Genomic DNA, 24,169 nt, shown 5'->3' with positions numbered 1-24,169 from the left:
GCTAAATAAAAAGGCAGTTTGGTGGTGATTCCTCTCTTGCTATTGTCCTCCCAAATGCCTTTCCGGGACAGAAGCTGGCTACCAATGTCAGGTCTTGGCAAAAGCAACAGTTTCAGTTCTTTGTACACTAGTCTGTGGTTTTACCTTTCATTCTTTCAGTTTTCATGATCTACCACGGTTTGATGATATTACATGTAATATCATAGAGTTAAACTGATTAGTTTTAAATTATGTGCCATTCTGAGTAGTGTGACAGGATTTTGCTCCATTCCACATGGATCATGAATCATCTGTTTATCCAGTGTATCCATGCTATATAGGCTACCTCTCTTCAGTCACTTAGTTCCCTCAGTGACGAGATTAACAATTGTGGTAAATACAGGGTTTGGAACTAGCCAAGATTTCAGGCGTCCACCAGAGAGGATGCTTTAGCACACAGGCCCAGAAGATAAGGAGGGATACTGTATGTCTAGATCCTGGATGGATCATAATTTTCTCTGGAGCCTGGCCCTGGCTGAAAACTCTCACAGATTTGCTTGCTTGAGGCTAGCCACTGAGAAAGTAGTTGTTGAAAGAGTGCCGTCCACACTTACTCTCACGCATTCATGCGTCCTGCATTGTTCAGTCTTAGGAGAGTACTCTGGCTTCAAAAGGCAGTTAGAAATCATTGAATGAACTCTGTTCAGGAATGCTATGGCCATCTAGACCGCAAGTAAGCACGCAGCCAAGCTATGGTGGGGAAGCTGTGAGTTCAAGGGGAGAACTTTCTTAGATGCTTGAAGCTATTTTAGGAAGAATTCAATGTCTGGACACTTGATTACTTAGCCAGGGTGGACTCAGGCTTATCTACAGAAAAGGTTTTCCTTCTGGCTAACCTCCCCCTCTCTAACGCATCTCTTCTTGCCTTGTGAAAGAGGAAAAAAGATAACATAAAAATAAATAAAATCAAAGACCATTTGAAATATAATAAGAACCCTCTTCCTCAATACTGAAGTTCTATCCAGAAGTCAGTTGCAATAGAAATATTAGAGGAGAAGAGAGTCAAGTCCTGGCACATGACTCCTGGAGATTCAGGGCAAGAAACAAAGTAGCAGGAAGGCCATAGCAACAATACTGTCAACTGTCAAGCTGTTGGGGAGGGTAGACATGGAAGTACTTTGTTGAAACCTGGGCTTTACTGGAAGGGAGGATGAATACATGGGTATACCCAACATTTGCTCCCCTTATATGCAATCTCTCCTTCTGTGCCTCCTGCTGCCAATTTTGGGTGAGGGCCTGAAGCTGGTGTTAGGTGAATGCATTCAACTCAAGCAAATCTGTGGACAATAGCTAAGCTAGGTTACTAGCCCTAGGGAAGGGGGACATTGCAAGGCAGTTTTGCACTGACCATGAAGAGGGTATGTGGCAAGGGAGAGGACTGAGTCTGTGATGTCTTTGGTGTCCTAGTACAGAGATGAAGGCACTTTAATGGTTCAATGGGCAGCGAAGGGCTCCCACTCACTGGGAAAGAGCATGGTAGTACAACCACACCTTGCTGCAGCCCTGGGGCCGTCCCAGGCTCTCTTTGGGGGATGGCTGAAACCATCTGCTAAGTACTTTCTATATACTTGGCTAGTGCACCTGCTACTGGAGACTGAAAGCACTTTCCCCTGCAGATGGGCAGGGGTGCAGGGGCACCCACAGAATTAGAAATTGTTGGGCCCCAAGTTCAGGCTCTCTTTGAGGCATTTAAGTTGCTCTTCCCCAAGTTTAATCTTCTCCTCCAGCTCTCTCTGTTCAATGATGAGTGCAGACTTCATCTTCACAAAGTGCTGGTAATCTTGGAGCTGGTCCTGAGGCAGGTATCGGGAGACCATGCCGAACACCAGCTTCTCCCGGCGGTCCACGTGCTCCTTCAGCTCCTTGGCATCTGCCAGCTGGCTTGTCAGCTGCTGCTTCTTCTCTATCAGCACCAACTGGGGAAGCAGAGGACCAATTAAATGCTATCCCAATCCCCAGGCATCTGCACAGCAGTCTTCCACCAAGGAAGCACCTATGCATTCAGCTAATTAACCAGTCCTAGATTTCCTGTTCTGTAAGCATTTACATACAAAGCTCCCTTGCCTATAGCTAGAGAAAGGCAAGCACGGCAGCACTTTGGGAAAGGGGGTGTGTGCAATCACATCTTTCCATCTCTAAGGCTGCCTTTAAAGCATGGATCACCACTTGGTTTGGTATGGAGGAAGCCTCTCGCCAAGTTGAACTAAGTCCCTTCCATTTGCTGAACAAACACCACTGTGGTGATGGGTTCTGTATGGTGTCTCTGTGTGAGTGGACGTGAGTGGGGGGTGTGTATTTGAAGGTGTGTGCACGTGTACGGGGCCTCTTACACTGGATCAAAGCTCCTTGTATAGGGGAAGGTAATGGAGTTTAATTCAATAATAACAGAATGAAATAACCTATAAAATGGAGGGCCCCTTTGCAATTCTAAGGGGATCAGAGGGAAATTTACGCCTGCTGCTGCGGCTATTTCTGCTTCTGTTACCGCCCCCACCCCTATCATTACCATCACCATCAATCACCACCACTAACAGCTAGCACTGATTCCATATGGACTCTGTTTTGGACACTATTTTATGCAATTAACTTGGATTATCTCAACCATCACATAAAACACATTAAGCAGGCTACATGCTTATTTTATTCTTTAAATGAAGCAAGTAAGACAGAACAAGGCTAAGTAAGCTGCTTATAGTCACACAGCTAACCTGCAGAACATCTCGTGGTACTAAAAAGCCAGTGCTCACACTCTTAATGCTGTTTTCTGGCTCCCTTAAAAGCTAAAGAGGCGTTTTTTGCAGCTACAGCCTCAGGAACAACATCTGTACCTTCTCCTGGCTGGTCTCTGAATCGATGCTGTTGAGAGCATTCTCTACCCGGGCCAGTCGTCCAGAGAGTGACAGCAACAGGTTGACCACTTTGTCCAGGTCCCCAATAAACAGATGATACTTTTCAAACTCATTGGATTTGCAGACTGCTTTTAAGTTGGCCTCTACCTCTTCTCCAAGGGCAGAATTGGCATTGATATCATCCTGGAGCCCTCGTTGAGCCTCCCGCAGGACAGAAAGTTTCCGGCCAATGCTTTCAATGAGCTGAATCTAAGGGAGTTAAACAGAAGACAAAAGGATGACCTTGGACTTCAACAGAAACAGATTTGGGCTCAGCAGAGCACATACCTGTATCCTGCACATGGATGGTGAAGGCAAGAATATTTCAACCTGGCCTATACACTGAGAACTTGTCTAAATGGTCAGAGTAAAAACGGAAGGGGGAGGGAAGGTGGGATAGGGAAGGAACGACGGAATGGAGAATAAAGAGATAGAGTGAAACCTGAGCAACTGAAGAGCAATTCCAGGTTTCTGAGTTAGGTACCTTCCCTCCCTGTTTGGTAGGAATGTCCATGTTACCACTAAAGCTCTTGGTATCAGATAAGCAGTACCCATGGACCAAGCCACATTGCTAAATGCAACTGAGACTATAATAAATGGGAGCTAGAGAGCTTCTGAGGCATCAGATTGGAAAGAATCGTCATCAGATATTTGCTGATCACTTTATATGTTTTCCTTTGGTGCTCATTACAGTGTGCTAGGTCCTGGCCCCTTTGGATCATTTTTGAGGCCTTTGAGTGAGAATGAAAATTCTGCAGTCACTATGACTCTGTTTGACCTCTAGATCTGCCAATTTCTATCTGAAGGACCTGAATGATTTGACTTAATTGAGCTTCACTTTTTGCAGAAGGACGGTAGGTAAGTGTTGTGTTCATTACACTGAGTGGTAATGATTCAATAATAATTCATATGACTTAGCACAGAAAGTGTTCAATAAAAGATAGACCATTGTTATTATTATTGTCCAATATGACCCATTACCTCCATTCTCCAGAACCATTAGGGTTTAGCTCCCCACTTCACGATATTCACAACCCCCATTCTTAACTTTCTGAATTGATTCTGTAGCTCCATTTGCTCAGTTTCTCTGCAGTGGGACTATTCCTGTTCTTTCTCCAAGGCCCAGCTTTGCTCCCACCCTTTCTAGGGAAAAACTTCTAGAAGTCATCTCTGAGTGGCCTCTTTCTTTTTGGAGCTTTGAAATATTTTACCGCTAGGGGTATAGCTCAGTCATACAGTTCCTAAAACACATAAGATACTGACTTCCATACCTAGAACTGCAAACAAGCAAACAGAAACCCCCAAACAAAGTAAAACAAAACTTCTAGAATCAGACTTTACAGTGTGTGGTGGTTTGAATAGGAATGGCCCCTATAGGCTCATATATTTGAATGCTTGGTCATTAGGGAGTGGCACTAATTGAGAGGGATTAGAAGGCATGGGCTGGTTGGAGTAGGTGTGGCCTTGGAGAAAATGTGTCACTGGGGGTGGGCTTTGAGGTTTCAAAAGCTCAAGCCAGGCCCAGTGTCTCTCTCTTCCTATGGATCTTCCTATGCATCTCTATGCCTATGGATCCAGATGTAAAACTGTCATCTGTAATGTCTGCCTGTCTTGTTGCCATGATGATAATGGACTAAACCTCTAAAACAATGAGCAAGTCCCAATTAAATGCTTCTCTTTATCAGAGTGCCTGTGGTCCTAAGTGTCTCTTCACAGCAATAGAATAGTGACTAAGACACAGTGTAATTTTAATTTGTTCTAATTCTATTTCATGAGTGCAAGTCCAATCTCTTACTGTTTATTATGTTTCTCCAGGGAAGCACCTCCTATGTGCTAAGTTTTGTTGTATGTTTCGTGTGATGAAATGGCCATGCAAAACACCTTAAAGGAAGAAGAGAAGAACGGTGCACTTTGGCTCGTGGTCTCAGAAGTTTCAGTTCATTGTGGCAGCCAGGAGCACAGAGAGTGAGAGCCTATACTCTCTCACCTCTCAGCCTGCCCTCACCCCTTTATTACATCTGGGTCCCCAGCCTATTGGATGGTGGCATCCCCACATTCTGGGCGTGTGTTCACTCACCCTTTGCTAATCCTCTGTGGAAACGCCTTCCAGAACTCCCAGAGGCATGCTTTGCAGTCTCCAGGCACCTATCGATCTAATCAACTCGACAAAATTAAACACCACAGCCTAATCCTCTAATTTCCAGCAGTAATCAGTTGTGTGACTGCACTCACCAGAAGGCAATGGAGTAGAGTGCAATTTGAGTCATATAAACCGCTAGATACCAATCGTGCCTTCTACAAACTCAGAAACTTTGGATACAAAGTTTTCTTCTGCATCTATTAACTAGAGCAGTCTACCTTTGTCCAGGGCGTGGTGACAGTTGATAGTAAACATGATCGCAGAAGCAAACTATTTACTGCTGTGTCTGAGACAGTAAATGCCAAACGCACATTTATTTGTGTTATTGTTATCATAAGCATTATCATTACTATTATTATAAGGAAGTCAGGAATATATATCTAGGGGCTGGAGAGATGCATCAGTGGTTGAAATGCTTGCATGCAAGTATGAGGATCATAAGAAGCCAGGCACAGCAGAATGTATCTGTAACCCTGACACTGGGGGATGATGGAAAAAGAGGGATTCCCAGAGTTCATTGATGAGCTAGTCTAGCCAATCACTAAGCTCCAAGTTTAGTGAGTGCAACTTTCTTAAAAAGAATAAGGTAAGAAACAACGGAATGCGAAACCCAGTGTTGACCTTCAGGCTACACATGCACATGTACACAAACATATATGTGTGCAAACATAACATCCTGGTGCAGATAAATACCAGAACGAGTACGAGTGAGCTAGGCAGGAAGCAAGAGGGAGTGAGAGCAAGCAGGTAAGTGAGTGAGTGGGGAGGGAGGGAGAGAGAGAGAGAGAGAGAGAGAGAGAGAGAGAGGGAGACCTTGTTTAACTAAGAGTGGTCTGACCTGTAATACATTACTCAACCTCTGTGGGTTTCAACTTCTCTACGGGAAAACGTAGATAACAATAACACCCATATCACAGAGTGGTTGTAAGAATTAAATGAACTAGCTGGGCGGTGGTGGCGCACGCCTTTAATCCCAGCACTCGGGAGGCAGAGGCAGGCGGATCTCTGTGAGTTCAAGACCAGCCTGGTCTACAGAGCTGGTTCCAGGACAGGCTCCAAAGCCACAGAGAAACCCTGTCTCGAAAAAAAAAAAAAAAGAATTAAATGAACTAGTACATGCTGAGGATAGTATCATATACACAGGAAGTAAGTTCCATTCAGTGTATGATTTATGATTATTCTAGTTTAAGCTTCTGGGATGGGTAGGTTTGGAGTGTTCCTTTCTAACAGTTCATTTGGAAATGTTGAAGGTGATCAAGACTAAGAGGTTCCAAAGCCTGTTGTCAAAAAAAGTCAGGGAATCATCATGTTTGTGCTTGGAAGTGTGGGAAAGATCAGCAAACCTGCCAAGAACTGGGAGGCCAGGATAGGAATGAGGAAACATAACTAGGTTTCAAAACATCCTCGATGATTTTGTCACCTCCCATTCTCTCATACAGAAGTCAGTGTCAGTGTCAAAGGATTTTCACTGACTCACCGGGGATGCCAACCCTTTGGGGACGAGGAAAGAATGGAGATGGAGGGAGGGAGCACTTTGCTTTTCAGTACCTGGGTTCTGTAGCCTGAACCGTCAGCCTGGGGAAGGTGTATTGTACGCCCTGGAGGAAGCTGGCCAGTCATTACAGGCTCAGCCAGAGCTGAGCTGTTTTCCTGGAACACTGCAAACTGACGACCTTCCTCCCCTTTCTTCCTGCCACACAAACACTGCCCTGCCCCACCTGCTGCCATTGCAAATGACTCTCTGCTATTCTGTCCTTTGGCATTTCCAGTCATCTCTCTTCATTATCTTCGTCCCTGGAAAGTCCTGGCCTTGAGTAAGCAAGGAGCAGCTCTGCCATGTTCAAGAAACATAGACTCCAAGGAAGAGCATCTGGATCAATAAAATTAGATACTTCTATGGTCCAATTATTTCCCTGACATTTTGCTTCAGATGGGAAAATGGAAGGAGGGCTTCTGAAAATGGCCTTATGTTTTCCTACAGGTCATGTCCTGAAAGAGAAATATGGGCAGAAGAGCAATTTACATTGAGTTCACATGTCCACAAAATGGCAAATTGGGGCCTTTGAGGTTGCTATGACAACTCTATTTGCTTATGAGATAAAATAGGTAAGCGCAAGGGGGTAAAATGATTCCAGGAACTTGATTAAAAAACTGGGCTACTGGTACTTAGAGGAAGAAAGGGAGACTTGGAATAACAACAACAACATCCCCATTTACCTATTTTGTATTTTCAAGAGATAATTGACCATCATTGCAAATAAATAATAGTCTGTCAGCCTATAATTTCTCCTTAGTCAGTCTGTTCTCTCTCCCAGAAACTTACAGAGAATACGAATTAATGGCACTACCATTGGCCAGAGCTCTGATGTGCCCTAGGCAGTGACTTAGGTTGCTTAATTCAAAGGACAGAATGGGAGAGCAGAGATGCAGTCCTGCCTTTGAGTCCAGGACTCATTTAGTATGTAACCTTGGGAAAGGTAGTCCCTTTGGCTGGTTACAAAAACAGTCGGGGCGATAGTAATACTTATCTTGCAGGGCTAGGGCTGTAACTCAGCGGGAAAACACTGCCCTGGCAAGTGCAAGGCTCTGGGTTCAGCCCTAGCACTACAAAAGAAAGAAAGTGTGGGAGGAGGGAGGTAGGGAAGAAGGGGAGGCGGAGTGAGGTAAGGAAGGAGGGAGGAATGGAGGGGAGGAAGGGAGGTTGACTGGAGATGCAGCTCAGTGCAAAGTGCTTTCCGAACACATGCTAGGCCCCAGTGTTGGTCCCAAATACTTCAAAAATTTCCACTGAGACTCTTTGAGGTTGAGCATTTAGATCAGCAGCAGAGCACCAGCGCAGACCACATAAGGTCCTGGGTTCAATCTCCAGTGACAGACAGACAGACAATCAGAGAGACAAACAGACACACACACACCCCTCCCCCACCCCTGTAGCAGGGTGGTTCTAAGGACTAGAGAGATACCAATTAGTGCTACTACTGTTGATCAGAGAATTGACTACGGGAAGGCTGTTTGATTTCCATACTGAAACACAGGCATGAAAGACATGCTAGAAGGTGTGGAAGGGCTAGTTGTTCTTCAGATACTGAGCTAAATGCTGGAAATCTTTGGGATATACGAAAACCTTACCTTTTTTTGAGCCAGTTCATAGTCAACTCCCTCCTCTCCCAGGCCTGCCTCTGCCATCTCGGGCTGCTCTTTTAATTTATTCAGCAGTTCCGCCTTGGCCACAGAGATATTATAATATGCCGAGTAAGAGGTAGAGATTCCTGGGCCCCCTGGCGGAGGTGAGAAATGCTGAAACTCTTGTCTGTGGGAACAAAAGGTAACCATTTGAGCACTTTGTTCAGAGACCACTGATGTTTCGCCTTTCTTGGTTTTCTCTACCTGTAACATTTGACACCACTTCCCCTAGCTATTATAAAATGGACCAGAAGGCACTGTTCAAAGATGAACAGGTCACATGGAGGCTATCTAAAAGCCAAGCAATGACAAACTTGTAGACAGTCTGTTTCCATATCCTTCTATGTGCCTGCCCTTAGGAGCTCAAAAGACATTTTTATCATTTGGCTCAGTCATTAACACACCATTAAAACAAAGAACATAGAAGACCTCCAAGATTAGTTCACAACCTTCAGGGAGGGATTGGGCAGTAGATGAATAAATGTGATCCTTTATGTCTGGTAACTTCTCCTCTGCCTAAGTACAGCCCCTACTCGGCCCCGCTCTACCTGATCTGCTTGATGACAAAGGTACCCCTTGGCTTTCCTCATACTCATTTCTTTTATCCTATTGCTACTCCTGCTTGAAATGATCACCCCACTATAGATTTGTGACCTCAGCCATGGCCACTATTTGGAAGGCGGGGATTAGCATCCCTGCCAAAAACTTCTCAGGGTCCATCCCATCTCTCACAGGCTCTTCTGACGCTGCCTCTTGTAGGGCAGCCCTTTGGCCTGAGAAGGGGCAGCATCCCTCCACTTCCAGAATATTCTTACTGGCCCAAGCCCCCTGCATGGTTGCAGAGTGAAATGGGGAGAGAATGAAGCCAGCGATACCAAGGGCTTGAAAAGTATAGCGGCAGAGCCTATTGCCTTGGGGTCACTGAAGCATGAAGGTACACAGTGGCGCTTCACAGAGCCCCAGCCAGAGAAAGAGAATTTTTCCTTAGGAAAGAAGTAGTTCTGGCTCCTCTCTGGCTTGGACTTAGACTCTTCTGATAATAAGCCTTCTTGTCTAGTGGGAAAAGTGGGAAAGTGAAGGCTATTATGTCAGGTTTCAGTAATGAAGGGGTGAACAATTCTGCCCAGGGTTTATGCAAGGGAAAAGCCTACACTCACTATAGTGCTATGTGTACGTTTGTATGTATGCATGTACATAGGTATGTATATATGCATATATACATGTATATAGCAATATACTTATGCATATGTATGTACACACATATTCCCTTTGCCTAGCAGCTCCTCCTACCATCCACCTGTCTGCGTCACTAGCCCTTTCTAACCTCTAGCTGTTTGAAAGGGAAAGTAAGAGAAACTCATTAGTCATTTTTGTAGCTATTTGTAGCTCTTAGATAAAGGTCAAATATAATAGCTAAAAAGGCTCCACAGCTATTTACTGATTCATGCTATGCTGTCTCTTAATTCATCACACAAAGGCAACCTGGGCATGCCAATAATCCTCACTCTAGAGACACTTTCTTAACACAGAGGGTTTCAAGCTTAGAACTATTATATTAATACACACAGAGACACAGACAGACACAGACAGACACACAGACACACACACACACACACACACACACACACACACACACACACACACTGCTTGCTATACCCCAGAAACTGTCCCAAGACAGGTAACACACATGTGCACAGCACACACATGTGCACATATGGACACTCACAACCGAATGCTCATCGTAACCACTTTACAGACAGGAAACATGAAGAACCAAGAGGGAACATTATATTCCCTAGGTGAGCAGCCAGTAAAGTGCACACCAATGATTTCCCCTTCGGCCCTGACTCCACATCTGTGCGTTTATCCTCTATTTTCTGTGATGGCGACAAATGAACGGCTCGATACTCTACAAACTCCTGTTTGTAAGGAACTTTCGAGCTGGACTATTCCTCTGATATCAGAGAAGAGAGAATATTATGGAGGGAATGCAAAGAAATGAGCTTTGAGAACTCCTGTCTATAAATTTATGATACACATCAATTTCCTGGGTCAGAGAGTGTAACAATCCAAACTCAGGTGCTACGTAGAAAGTCAGTTTGTTGGCCAGCACAGCCCTGCACAACGTTACAGTGGATCATATGAAGCACTGTGCTCCAGGGTTCTTTTCCTCATTACCCTCATGAATAGGGAAGGCATTGCAAGAAATCTATAAGAACCTAATCTGAATTTGAAAGTAAACATTACATATAAGATCAGAACTGTCCATTGAGCACCGAGAGAACGTGCTTAGAGTTTGCAGCGCAAACCAGATCTACGTTGGAATCAGTTATTAGCCTGGAGCAATGACTGATCATTTCCACCACTTTCTCCCATACATGCTAGAGAATTTGTAACTAAACAGTAAATGTGTGGTAATGATACTGTGGCTTAGCATGGCTGAAATGTGGACATCTTTATTTGCTTTTCACATTGCAAACCTTAAACATCTACTGGCCTCAACACTCTCTTAGACTTTCCTAGAGTCTGAAGAGAACCACTGGGACCAACGGTACTGAGATGATGCTATGCGCTATGAGTTGGACTGCCTGCGATCTTGTGAGAAAGTTAGTTTCTCTCTTAGCTTCACTTTTCTCATCTGAAAGGTAGAGGGGAGTAGTTATAACTCTCCACTAGGTTCGTTAGGGGAGACTAAATCAATGCCCAAATAAACCCATCCTAAATGAAAACTACTTATACTATACCTAACCTTCCAAAGCATACAGCTTAGCACAACACATTGTGGAGTAGCAGTCATTTCTCTCATCATTTGCTGACTGCCTCTGCTGCTTCTCAGTACCACTAAAGGTTGCTGTAAGACCCTTGCTAGCTTAGGAAAAGGCCAATCTCCCCACCTTCAAATGCCACTTCTACTGAGTGCATGTTGCTTTTCCATCATTGTAAACCCTAAGAACGAGCATATCACATGTCAGGAATGATCTGTTCATGAAAATACTTAAAATCGGGCTCAGCGCACAGTAAACAGGTAAAGAAACTTCACCTAGGATGGAACGGATGCTCTTCCTTAAATTTTTATCACCAGAAGAAACATTTAGAATTGATTTTTGCAGCTAGAAGCCAAGGTTAGGTGCAAATGAATGTATTCCCTTGCATCCTATAATTTCTTACAAACAAATCACTGGAGCAGATTATACGATGTTTAGAAACAGTGATTTCCTTCTCAGTGGCTCAGGTGTCAGGACAATAAAGAGTCATAGAACTAGAAATGCTACTTCTGGTATACATTACCCTGTAAGAGAGACGATGGAAGAACAAGATCTTTCGGAGAGAGGCTGCACAATGTGACGGAGAAGGAGAAGAGGAGGAGGAAGCAGGGAGGGGGAGGAGGACGATGAGGAGGAGGACGTGGACGACGAGGACAAGGATGCTGCAGCAGCTGCAGCTGCCTGGATTTAGAGGCAGATAGATCTGGATTTGAGTCTTTGCTGCACAATACTGAATTAATTAGTCCCTTATTTTGCTCAACTTCAGCTACCTCATTTGTCAAATGGGAATGATAACGGCCAACAGAGATGTTGGGAAGAATAACTTAAATAATGTACATTAAATGTCAGGCAGTGTCTGGCACATAGTAAGTGCCTAATTGAAAACTTATTTGATTATCTATTTAGCCTTTGAAATATTATTTCAATGCCTACTATCTGCCAGGTAACCTTTCAATCTTCCAGCTGTAATACATAACAAGCACAACGCAGCTAGTTTCTGCAACATATTTTCCAGTTGAGAAGGAGCCACATGTGGTCTGCTAAGGGCTTCTCACAGAGCCCAGGAGCTGGGATCTATAAATGCTTTCCTTATGGCACCTCAGAGAACTGCTCAATCAGTGCCAGATAACCAAGTAACAAGATTAGCCTGTCCATAAAAGTCACATAAACAAGGTATTTCTAATAGCAACCACTCTCAGGCAAGGTCCTGCTATAAAAGGATTTAAAGAAAACAATTAGGGGACACCTGCCTGCTCATCCCCAGTAGAGCTTTGCGAGTGGGAACGGAGAGCTAAGAGGCCAAACACGGAGCAATGGAGATCATGAATACACACACACACACACACACACACACACACACACACACACACACACACACAGTGATGCACAAATGAACATTCACATAGAAGTCAGTGGCAGCCCACAATCCTGTTTTGATCTCTCAGCCCAGCTAGCCTTGTCAACTGCTACTTAATGTCTGGCAAAGCAAATCTGAAGAAGCAGGAGAACAAGAGGGAGGAGGAAGTGGAAGGGACAAAGAATGCCCTTGGCTGTTTAAGGAACCATCAGAGCATCTAGTTCAGCAACAGCTTTCTTCTGGGGCTGGGGGAATGACTCAGAGCCCCAGGCTACTTTGCTAGAGCAGGTAGGAGCCAGGCTTTAGAAAAGGCCGAGGACAAGCCAAGAATGGCTTATGCTTTCGTGACTGGGGGTCAGATATTGGTGTATACCTTAAAGATCCATTGAGAAGCAATAGCATATTTTCTTAATGATAGGGATAAAACCTTGAACTTCATTTCCTGAGCACCTACTATGCCCCAAGTATCTGTTGATGTCCTTTACATGCAATATGTTAATAGTCAGAACCTGGTAGAACAGGTACATTATCTATCACACATGTTTTCCAGGTAAGACAATCAGTGTTATACAATTGCTAACTAACAGAGGTGAAATCTAACTCATGTTGCTGGCTGCCTTTTCTGGGACCCATTGTCTTTCCCAAACACTTACTTTGGGGTCACAGTGGCTTCCTGCTCAGTTGTCCTCCACAATCCACGAGCGCCATAATAGCAAGGAGGTTGAGCTTTCTCAGGCTGGGCTCCAGTGTGGCCCCTTCCAGGAGGCACAAAATCACTGGGATGATGAGCAAAGACCTCTTGCTCTGGGAGACTCTGTGAGGCCTGCCTTGAGGCCTCCGGGTGGCCCACCTTCAGGGATTGTGGCGGTTCCAGGCCCTCATCTGGATTAGGGGCATGGGAACCAGTGGTTTCTGAACTAAAATACTGGGGTGGTAGGTCCTCCTCTTTCCGTCCCTCCTCCTCCTGCTCTTGCTCCTTCTTCTCCTCTACTTCCTCATCTTCCTCATCACACCTGTGCTGCTGCTGCTGCTGTTGTTGTTGTTGCTGCTGCTGTTGCTGCTGCTGTTTCTGCTGCTGCTGGGCTGCACGGAACAGCCTATATTTTTCCCAGTTGGGAGGAGGAGGGCGAGGGGGAGGGAAAGCCTTCTTTCGGGCCCCAAGGAGTTCTGGCTGAGTCTCACTGGCTTTAGTAAATGGTTCCCTCTGAGGCATCCCCCAGGCCCGGGGGTTTGGAGGCTCCAAGCTGATGTGACTCTCTGAGAAGGCTCGGTTTCGCAGTGGGCGGGGCATGGAGGCAACAGAACTCCCATCTTCATAAACTGAAGATTCCTCTGCTTTGTTCAAGGCGAGTTTGAAGTCTCCAAGGAGGTCAAGAGATGAGATTGCTCGGTAGTTTGACAAGTCCAGTGCTGGGTTTTCAAGGCAAGGGTGGAAGGGAGTAGACCATGAAAAGCTGGGCTTAGAATGAGCCATTTCCCTGCAAAACAACAGAGAAGCATTGACCAAGAGAAGCATGTGGTGGATAGGCCCATATTTCGGATGACATCATGTCTGCAAAGTTAAAATGACTACAAAACTCTAATAGATGTAGTAAGTGTAATGGCCATGGTGATAAGAATATAATAATGAATACAGCAAACACATTTTGTGCATAAACTAAGTACTAAACACTAGTGCATTGGTTCTCAACCTTCCAAATGTTGTGGCCCTTTAATACAGACCCCTTAATACATGTGGTGGTGACCCCCAATCATTAGAACTATTTTGTTGCTATTTCATAACTGTAATTTTGCCACTGTTATGAATTGTAATGTAAATATCTGACATGCAGGAACTCTAATATGGGGACCCTGAAGGGTCACAACTCAGGCTGAGAACTATGACACTAGTGTATACTTTCAGTGCTTTCTATGTTCAAACTTATTTGCTCATTACAATACACCTAGGAGGTAGCTCTTACAGTTTGGATTTTAGAGTTTGGGAAAAGGAGACATTGTTAGGATAAGTAACTTGTCCAGGGTTATAAAGGTTATGAGGTAGAGCTGGGATTTGAACTTGAACTGTTTAGCCAAAGTCAAAAATCAACACATAGCACCCCGACCTATTTATGGCACTCAGCCTGGAAATGCAATAATCTAGGACTTACAATCGTGGCTTTCCTGCTTTCTTTGATTTCTCTCTCTTGTTTTACTGCGCAGGTTTCTAGTACTTAGAAATGTACAGTGATTTCCATAATGAATGCCCGTGGCGCCGCTTACTACCCAGAATCAGCACAATTTGATACTTTACTATGAAAAGTGCACGAGGTTTTCTTGTATCTCACTATCCACTTCCATTCTCCTAGTGCCTATTCGATGCAAGATAGATTAGAAATGAACTACATATAACTTCCCTGTTCTTACATGTGTGCTAAGAGTATTAAGTTATTCACAAGGATCTACCACTTTTTCTTAAAAATATTTTCTTCTGATCACATCACAATCTGAAATTTCAAAAAGAACCGTTAAATTATAGGCTTTTCTGAAAACTAACTTTAAAAAGTAGACAAACTATTCTGCTATCCAAAAATTGAGGATGGGATAAAGATGAGTTAATAACATAAGCAAATATGAACTCATATGAACTCAAAGAGACTGAAGCAGCAAGCACAGGGCACGGACAGGTCTGTACTAGGTCCTTCCTGCACACACACACACACACACACACACACACACACACACACACACACACACACACGGCTTCCAGTTTAGTGTTTTTATGAGATTCTGAAGTGTGAGAATGACTCTTGTGCCTTCTATTGGACTCTTTTCCTTCTATTTGTTTGTCTTATCCAACTTTGCTATGAGTGTTTTTGTTTTATCTTATAATATTTTATTTTGTTATATTAAAGTGAGTGAGTGAGTGTAAATCTAGACACACTGTAAATCTAACAGCTGAACTGTCACTTACACCTACTGGAACACTCACTAGGTGTGTCAACCACTCTAGGGCAGACATCATGGTCAGGGGCAGTTGACCAACATGTAATGGACTCCATAGTTTTGTTGTGTGATTTCATTTGGCTATAGTTTTGTGTGTGTGTGTGTGTGTGTGTGTGTGTGTGTGTGTGGTAGCATGGTTTATTTTTCTTGGTTTTGTTATTATATTGGGTTTTTGTTTGTTATTTTGAAAAATAATTTAAAGTTGGGTGGGTAGGAAGGAGGAGAAGATCTTGAAGAACTTGGGAGAGGCGAAGAATATGACCAAAATATATTCAAAATTATATACATATAGATACATATGTGTATATATATACACATATGTGTATATATATATATATATATAGGATAAGCAAGCATCTTATGAAACAACTGTAAGTAAAAGTATGTTATTAATTAACAGAACCAACCAGTAAATTTAGAAATAAAGTAAACTAATCAAGCATGGTGACACACACCTTTAACCTCAGTACTCAAGAGGCAGAGCAATGGATCTCTGTGAGTTTGAGGCCAACTTGGTTTACATAGTAAATTTCAGGATAATCAGGGTTATATATACTACAGATTTCCTGTCTTGAAAACAAGAAATAAGGTAGACTATAAAAACATCATCTATATAAAACATTATAAACAAGGAGATAAAATTTATTCAGTAAATCTTTTGAGACAACTTTTGATCAGTGCTATACATGTGTATAAATACTTAATACTTTATGTTATATATTCATATAAGAAAAATTTTGAAATTTAAAATATGATCTTTTGTATGGAAAAATAATACTTTTAAGTTATAAAAGATAATCTCAAAGGACAAAGTCCAGTTTTATTTGAATATTTGTAAAATGTCAGACTTGTATATGGTGAGATTTATCAAAATGAAATGACTCTCTTCAGCTGATTATAAAGAGGCAAGCTCCTTAGACTTATGATCTGCTTTCCTATGGTAGCCTGCGAGCAATCAACATCATGCTGCGTCCTGCCTACTGCCAGGAACTTCCCAGGGTTCAATTATCAGCAGAGAGACTATGCATTCAATAGACATGATGATGGCTGGGACTATTTCTTTAAAAATAACAGTATACAGAATGCTAACCAAGCTGAGATAAAATGGGAACAAACCATCATTCCCCTCATCACTAGTTCCCACATGGATCAAAAGTTCATGCCTGCATATCTTCTCTCTGCAGGAGCCTACCTGGAGACTCCTCATGCACAAATTAGCCAACCTAGCATATCCTCTCCAGGAATAAAAAGAAAAGAAAAAGTAGTGAGTGGACTGCAAAAGGATTACCAATATATATCAGGTAGAGGGGGCCTTGCTGATTATTATTTTCTATTATTCTTAATTGCCCCTATTCTAGTTTGCATTCATTCCTCTCCCAAAGGAACACCGCCACAGTGCTAACAACTGCAATATATGATAAAGATCTGATTACACTAATTCTTTCCCTTTTCCCTCCTTTCTCTTTAGGTATGAGCACATGCATATATGTATATGCCCCCCAATCTGTGTGTATGTGCGTGCGTGCGAGAGAGAGAGAGAGAGAGAGAGAGAGAGAGAGAGAGAGAGAGAGAGAGAGGGAAAGTAAGTCTTGTTATATAGTCTAGGTTAGCTTTGAACTTGAAATCCTCCTTTGTCAGCCACATAAGAACAACATTAAAGGCATATCTTGTTATACCCACAAGTCCTGGATATTTATGTAAAAAAAAACCCACAATCAAACATCATAAGCAAACTGTATACAATGTAAAGGCAAACAAAGTCAGAAACAAATGTAAGACTGTTTCAACTTACAAGTTAAATAAGAGAAAACACTAACAAAGACTACATTTTCTCTTCAGGACCCCATTGAATATTTTTTAATTGCCTATATATTGAACCAGAGGCAGTACAAACCACATTCTCAAATCATAATTGAGTATTACTGGAAGTTAATTCCAAACCTGAAATATGAAAATGTATAGTATATAGAAGACAAGCAGGAAAAGTTTTGCACTTCAGCTAAAGAAGAAATCTGGAACTGAGAACATCTAGAAATCATCTGAAGCCAGAGGATATGCTTCACTAAAGTGGTAGCTCAAGGAAAGTTTACAGCTCTCAACACTTAGCTTATAAGATGACCTGGGAACACACAGCTCTAAATGGAATGTCTCCATCAAATCCTTCCCCTCAGATCTCAGGGAATCTCTTGGAAGAGGAGTCAGAAAGAATGTAAGAGCCAGAAGGGATGGAGGACACCAGGAGATCCCGGTCCACTAAATCAACATGATCAACGCTCATATGAACTCACAGAGACTGAAGCAGCAACCACAGGGCCTGCATGGGTCTATACCAGGGCCTCTGTGTGTATATTACGGCTTTCAGTTAGTTTAGTGTTTTTATGGGACTCCTGACTTCTTCTGTCTCTTGTGCCTTCTCTTGGACTTTTTCCTTCTGTTGGTTTGTCTTGTTCAACATCTATGTGATAGTTTTTGTTTTATCTCAGTATATTTTAGTTTGTCATGTTTTGCTGTTATCGCTTAGATTCCTGTTCTTTTTTAATGAGAGACAGAAAAGGAGTGGATCCAGAGGGGAGAAGTGGGAAGGAACCTGGAGGAGTAGAGGGAAGGGAAACTATAATCAGGATATATTGTGTGACAGAAGAACCAATTTTCTATAAAAGGGAAAAAGATAACACCAAAGTAAAATAAATGAATTAAGTACTCAATCAACAAATTCTTTAAAAAAATCCAAAGCAGAAAAGTATTTTAAAAAAATAGCAGAAATAAATAGAGTAGAAAATAAATTATATAACTAATAATGAAAGATAAAAACAGAGGGGTTTATGGAAGGGTTTGGAAGAAGGAAAAGGAAGGGGAATTATATAATTATATTAAAATCTCAAAAACAAAAGAAATTAAATTTTGAAAAGAAAAATGAAAGAGTAAAATTGATAAATAATTTACTAATCAGATAGACTACTCCCGATTGTTTTATATTGCTAACAGACGATATAAACATTTCTCATTCTTTATAGCCTTAAGTCATGAATCAAAAGTAAATTACAGAATTCAAAAGGAGAAATAAGTATAGATACACAATGAATGAAAACAGTAAGAAAACCTTTTGATATAACAATTTGGCAAACTTTGGACAATTTCCTGAGAAACCACCAACTGCCAACATTGACTGACTGGAAAAGAAACTATAGTTATCAGAGGGAAAAACTCAAAGGAATTAACCAAAAGCACACAAATCACACAGTTCTATATTGTTATGCCAACCTTTAACGAACATACAACACTAAAAAAATATACACTTTCAAGACTCTGAAATCTAGGGAAGATAGAAGGGATTCAATTCCAACGAGAAGGAAATATAGAAAGAAACAGTAGACACAAGTCTTTTCTAAGAACATATACATAAAAACTTAATGTATTAGTGAATAGAATCCAGGAGGATGTTAAAAAATACTACACCATAAACATGCAAGCTCATCTTAGAAATTAAAATTTCATTTAGTATTAGAAACTCTATTCATATAATTGACAATACTAATAAATCAAAAGATAAATGTTATAAAACAGCTTTCTTGACCTAAAACATATTTGGTCACAATTATCAAACCTGACTTAAAAAGCAACTATCAGGAAAAATGTAGCTAGCTCTGTAAAGTTATCATTGTTGTTATACCTAGGGCTTCATGCATGTCAGACAAATGCTATGCACCTAGCTCAGCAAAACAGTGAAGACATTTCTATAAAAATTGAAAAAAAAAGAAACTGCCTACTTTCCCAACTAGTACTTAATATTATTCTGAAAATGCTATATATGAGATTTGACATGATGGATATGTAAACAGTGGAAGGTGGTATTATGCATAGATGATAGAATTTATCTGAAAATTCATGATAATTAAAAATGTAATACTAAGAGTAAGAAAATTCAGTTAAGTATCAAGGTATAAAAGGAATATATAGAAACCCACAATTTTCTTATGCATGCAACAATCACAAAATATAATGGAAGGTAAGATCAGGTTTGGCACAGCAATTAAAAAGATAAAATATCTATGAATAAACCTAAACAAAAAATACCTATGACCTATATGTAGAAAACTTTCAAAACTCTAATGAGGGACGTAAAACAAGATGTACATAAATGAAAACCCATATATTTTCCTAGAAAGGATAACTCTACACTGTAAAGACATTAAGTCTACCCAAATTAATATAGAAATTTAATGAGTCCAATAAAATTGTCAGCAGATGGGATTTTTGATTATTCTAAATATTATCTTAGAAAATAAAATTGTGATGATTACCATGAGCAGTAAGTAGCAAGAAGTTGTGAGGAAGAAGGACTGTTACCAACTGTGGAATCTGCTCTGAAGTTACAGTGAATAAGGTAGTCTCACAGATAAAAAGGTGAACTCATGGCATAAAATAAAGAATACTGGCAGCAAGTGCAGCACCTGTAATCCCAGCACTTAGGATGGAGGCTGAGACAGGTCGACTTCCACGAGTCCAAGGCCAACCTGGGTGGCACAGCAAGACTCTGTCTCTAAATATTTAATCAGGCAATAAAAATGTCAAAACATATAGAATTCTAAACTGGTAAATTGAAAAACATGTGAAGTTAGTTCAGTATAACCTAAGCTAGGAAAGATGACTCATTTGCCTAGAGTTTTGGAACAACTAAGATAAGTGATAAGGTTAAACCTTCATGTCACTATTTCCAATAAAGTTCATATGCAAATGTGAAAAAGACATTATAATTAAATTCTAGAGGAAACAAGGAAAAACTTTAATCCTAAGATTAAATTCTAATGTAAGTCACCAAATATAGATTTAATCAAACAAAGGTGATATTTAATTTTAATTTCCCCCAAATTAAAAATTCATGATAAGAAAATATCAGAAACAGAACTAAAAGGTGATGATATAATGAGAAAATCTGTTTTAAGTGCAACTAAGAGTAAATGCCTTCGATATGTGAAGCACACTTACCAAGCCACAATAGAAACCAGAAACACAACAGAAGAAAAAAGTATGCAGTTGATTGCAAACTGAGGATGTCTTATCAACATAACAGAAAAGGTTCAGCCACATGTAAACTTTGAAATTGTATATACAAATGATAATGAACCATTTTAAAATAAAAACTAAAGAATTGAAAGGATCTAACACACTGTTGGTGGAAGCATAATTTCTTCAAAGGCCATTTGTAAAGAAAACAGAGTCAGCACTGATTATCCTTTGAGCCAGCAATTCAATTTCTATGGATTTTACACATTTACATATTATGTATATATAAATATATTCTTTTAAAATTGTTTTTTATTGAGCCATATAGTTTTTCTTTTCCCTTCCTTTCCTCTTTCCTCCCCTCATCCCCTTTCCCATTGTTCCCATGCTCCCAATTTCCTCAGGAGATCTTATCTTTTTCTACTTCTCAATATACATATATATTTTATGTTTGTACTTCAACATGAACTGAGTTGGGCATACATAAGGGTATTCATTATAACTTTATGTGTAATCAAAGGACGAAAATATTCTAAATACCTTTCTATAGGAATTAAACTAAAATAGGAAGAGCTAAATATGAAATATTGTATTATAGCTGTTAAAAGTAAAGCAATAGAACAGGATGCAACTTACACACAAATCTATAGAACTAAAACAAAAGTAAAAAATAAAGATAAGATATAGAATCAAGTGTACATAATAAATACACACTAGATTTTTGGTACACAATAACTATCTAAGTGTTTGGTGAGGAGCTGTACTGCTGGATCAAAGTATGGTCCTTCTAATGTATGTGAGCATGGAATACGCATGGGCAAATATATGATAGACTTGGACTTTACTTTCGTTATTAAATCCATTTCTACGTACAATCAATATACATCTAGAAAAAGTGAACATAGAAATCCCAAATAATTAGCAATATTCAAGGTAAAACACTATCCTGAGTGAGGTAAGCCAGACCCAAAAAGAGGAACATGGGATGTACTCACTCATATTTGGTTTCTAGCCATAATTAAAGGACATTGAGCTTATAATTCGCGATCCTAGAGAAGCTAAATAAGAAGGTGAATCCAAAGACAAACATATAGGCATCCCCCTGAATATTAACCTTCATCAGGTGATGAAAGGAGACAGAAACAGAGACCCAAATTGGAGCACCGGACAGAAATCTCAAGGTCCAAATCAGGAGCAGAAGGAGGGGGAGCACGAGCAAGGAACTCAGGACCGCGAGGGGTACACCCACATTCTGAGACAATGGGGATGTTCTTTCGGGAATTCACCAAGGCCAGCTGGCCTGAGTCTGAAAAAGCATGGGATAAAACCGGACTTGCTGAACATAGCGGACAATGAGGACTACTGAGAACTCAAGAACAATGGCAACGGGTTTTTGATCCTACTGCACGTGCTGGCTTTGGGGGGGCCTGGGCGGTTTGGATGCTCAACTCACTAAACCTGGATGGAGGTGGGCGGTCCTTGGACTTCCCACAGGTCAGGGAACCCTGATGGCTCTTCATGCTGATGAGGGAGAGGGACTTAATCAGGGGAGGAGGAGGGAAATGGGAGGTGGTGGCGGGGAGGAGGCAGAAATCCTCAATAAATAAATAAATTAAAAAAAAGCAAAAAAAATAAAAAAAACAAAAAAAACCATAAAATTAACTTTATTAACTTTCCTACCTGGAGCTTAAAATATTCAGAAAACAAACCTTTTGCTGGGTTTTATAAGGGTCCTTGAAGATCCTGACATTCCCACCCTTTCTATATTCCTTGCCTGCATATATTCTGTTCCCTTTATACCTCATTGTCTTTCCTTTCTTTCTGCAACTTGTCAAATTCATATTTAATTCTCACTTTCCCAAGGAAGTATTTTTGATTCTCCACCCCTTAAGTATGGGGCAAGTAGGCAGTCTCCGAATACATCAACCTTCCTAACACAGTAATGCTTAGTTGCCTATCCCTTATGAAGGTGAAAACCATGTCATGTTCACTACTACATATCACCAGTATCCAGTGCAGTGTCTATGCACAGCAGGTACTTGGTAATTTCTTTATGACTACGGTAAAATAAAAGCTCATCTATTGTCCTCTAGCCCCAAGGGCAAAGCCATTAAGCAAAGGGAACAGTAAATAATAGTAAATCAGAGGAGTAGCTTCCAACTTCTCTATAATCTAATTGAGGTTTGTGCTTGTATGAGTGGGCGGGTGGGAGTAGTATTTAGTTTGTGGCTGTGTGTGCACAGCAAGCACACTAAATTCCCTATGTTTGGAGTAGTGTAGGCTAGTATAAATTATGAATTCTGTCACACACATAATGCTTTCTAACTTTATTACTGGGCTGATGTCTGCTATGGCACTTGTTGGGAGCCAGTTGGGGCATCTCTGCTGTGATGAACCCTTCCGTAACTTCCACAAGAGTTACTTCCTACTTGCTATGGTATGGATCTGAAACAGGCCCCAGAAGCTCACATGTTATAGGCTTGTTTACGAACTTGGTGGTATAAGAAGCTGGGTGAAAATATTTAGAGGTGGTAACTAGTGGGAAGGCGTAGGTCCTTGGGCATGTTCCTAATGAGGAGACGGCAGGACTCTTGGACTTAGTTTTACACCCAAACATGACATGAACAGGACTTCTCCACTATGATTAAGCCACATCTCAAAAACTGCTCAGCATCCCTAGGAATTACAGAAATGCAAATAAAAACAACTTTGATATTTTATCTTACCCCAGCCAGAATGGCAAAGAACAACAAAACAACTCACAACAAATGCTGGATGAGAATTGAGAAAAGGGAATACTAATTCACTAGGAAAAGCAGGGTGGAGAATTCTCAAAAAGCTAAAAATAAATCTACCATGACCTAGCTATACCATTCTTTGGCATGCACCCAAAATATCGAATACTCTACATTAGAGATACTTGCTTAGCTATGTTCATTGACACTCTACTCACAATAGAGAGGAAATACAAACCTAAATGTCCTTCAACCAGTGAATGAATAATGAAAATATGGTACATATACACTGTGGAATTCTACTCAGCTGAAAACAAAATGAAATTTGTAGTAAAGGATGGTAAATGAATAAGGTAACCAAGGCCGAAAAAAAAAAAAGACAAATGCTGTATGTTTTCTCTTATTGGCATTTCCTAGCTCTGGATCCTTAGATGTGAGTGTACAATGTGAAGTAAAAATAGCAACCAGGAAAGTATAGGTACATCACAGGTGGGAGAGGGGCTTGGGAAGGCAATAGCAGGAAGAGGGTGATATAAAATCAGAAATGAAATAATTGGGGGAGCTCCAAATGGGGAGAAGGGAAAGAGATCAATCTGGAAAGGGAAGGAAGGATGTGGAATATACAGCACCCAGTTTCTTTGATAAAGCCTAAAGTAATCATATTATTGTATATGTACCTAAAATTACATTTTGTGTGTGTATGTGTATATGTATTAAAGGAAGTTAAGCCACTAGGGCAGAATCACAGACTAACAGAAACTGCAGTACCAAACATGAGAAACTTCCTTTGAATGGTTGGCTAGAGTAGTCCAAGTGACTCCCTAAACAATAGAGATTATCAGTGTAGATCTTGGTTATCTATCATGACTTAAGGGTGGGACACTATTTTTGAGAACACCACACACTTAGGACACAGGACTTGGATGCTCAAGCTGCATATGACCTTAAAGTCTCTGGTCTATAGTCTAGCTAGATCAGCGTAACTCCATCTAAATCTTTTTTTTTTTTTGGTTATTTATTTATTTATTAAAGATTTCTGTCTCCTCCCTGCCACTGCCTCCCATTTCCCTCTTCCT

The 24,169-nt window shown here is 41.0% G+C and overlaps 1 protein-coding gene across 1 annotated transcript in view; it reads right to left on the bottom strand.

Annotated features, from left to right (window-relative positions):
- Positions 1-1,443: 1,443 nt before the first annotated feature.
- Positions 1,444-24,169, bottom strand: part of Shroom4 (shroom family member 4) — a 200,284-nt gene continuing 177,558 nt past the window's right edge. The window contains exons 6-9 of the mRNA XM_005352766.3: positions 13,026-13,850; positions 8,197-8,377; positions 2,868-3,137; positions 1,444-1,955 (exon numbers count right to left, since the gene is read on the bottom strand). Coding sequence (XP_005352823.1) covers positions 1,686-1,955; positions 2,868-3,137; positions 8,197-8,377; positions 13,026-13,850 — 1,546 coding nt within the window. The 3' untranslated portion in view covers positions 1,444-1,685. The remainder of the gene's footprint in view (positions 1,956-2,867; positions 3,138-8,196; positions 8,378-13,025; positions 13,851-24,169) is intronic.

The sequence above is a fragment of the Microtus ochrogaster genome, chromosome 10 (assembly GCF_000317375.1).
Source record: "Microtus ochrogaster isolate Prairie Vole_2 chromosome 10, MicOch1.0, whole genome shotgun sequence".
NCBI lineage: Eukaryota > Metazoa > Chordata > Mammalia > Rodentia > Cricetidae > Microtus > Microtus ochrogaster.
This window is presented reverse-complemented; position numbering and strand designations above follow the sequence as displayed.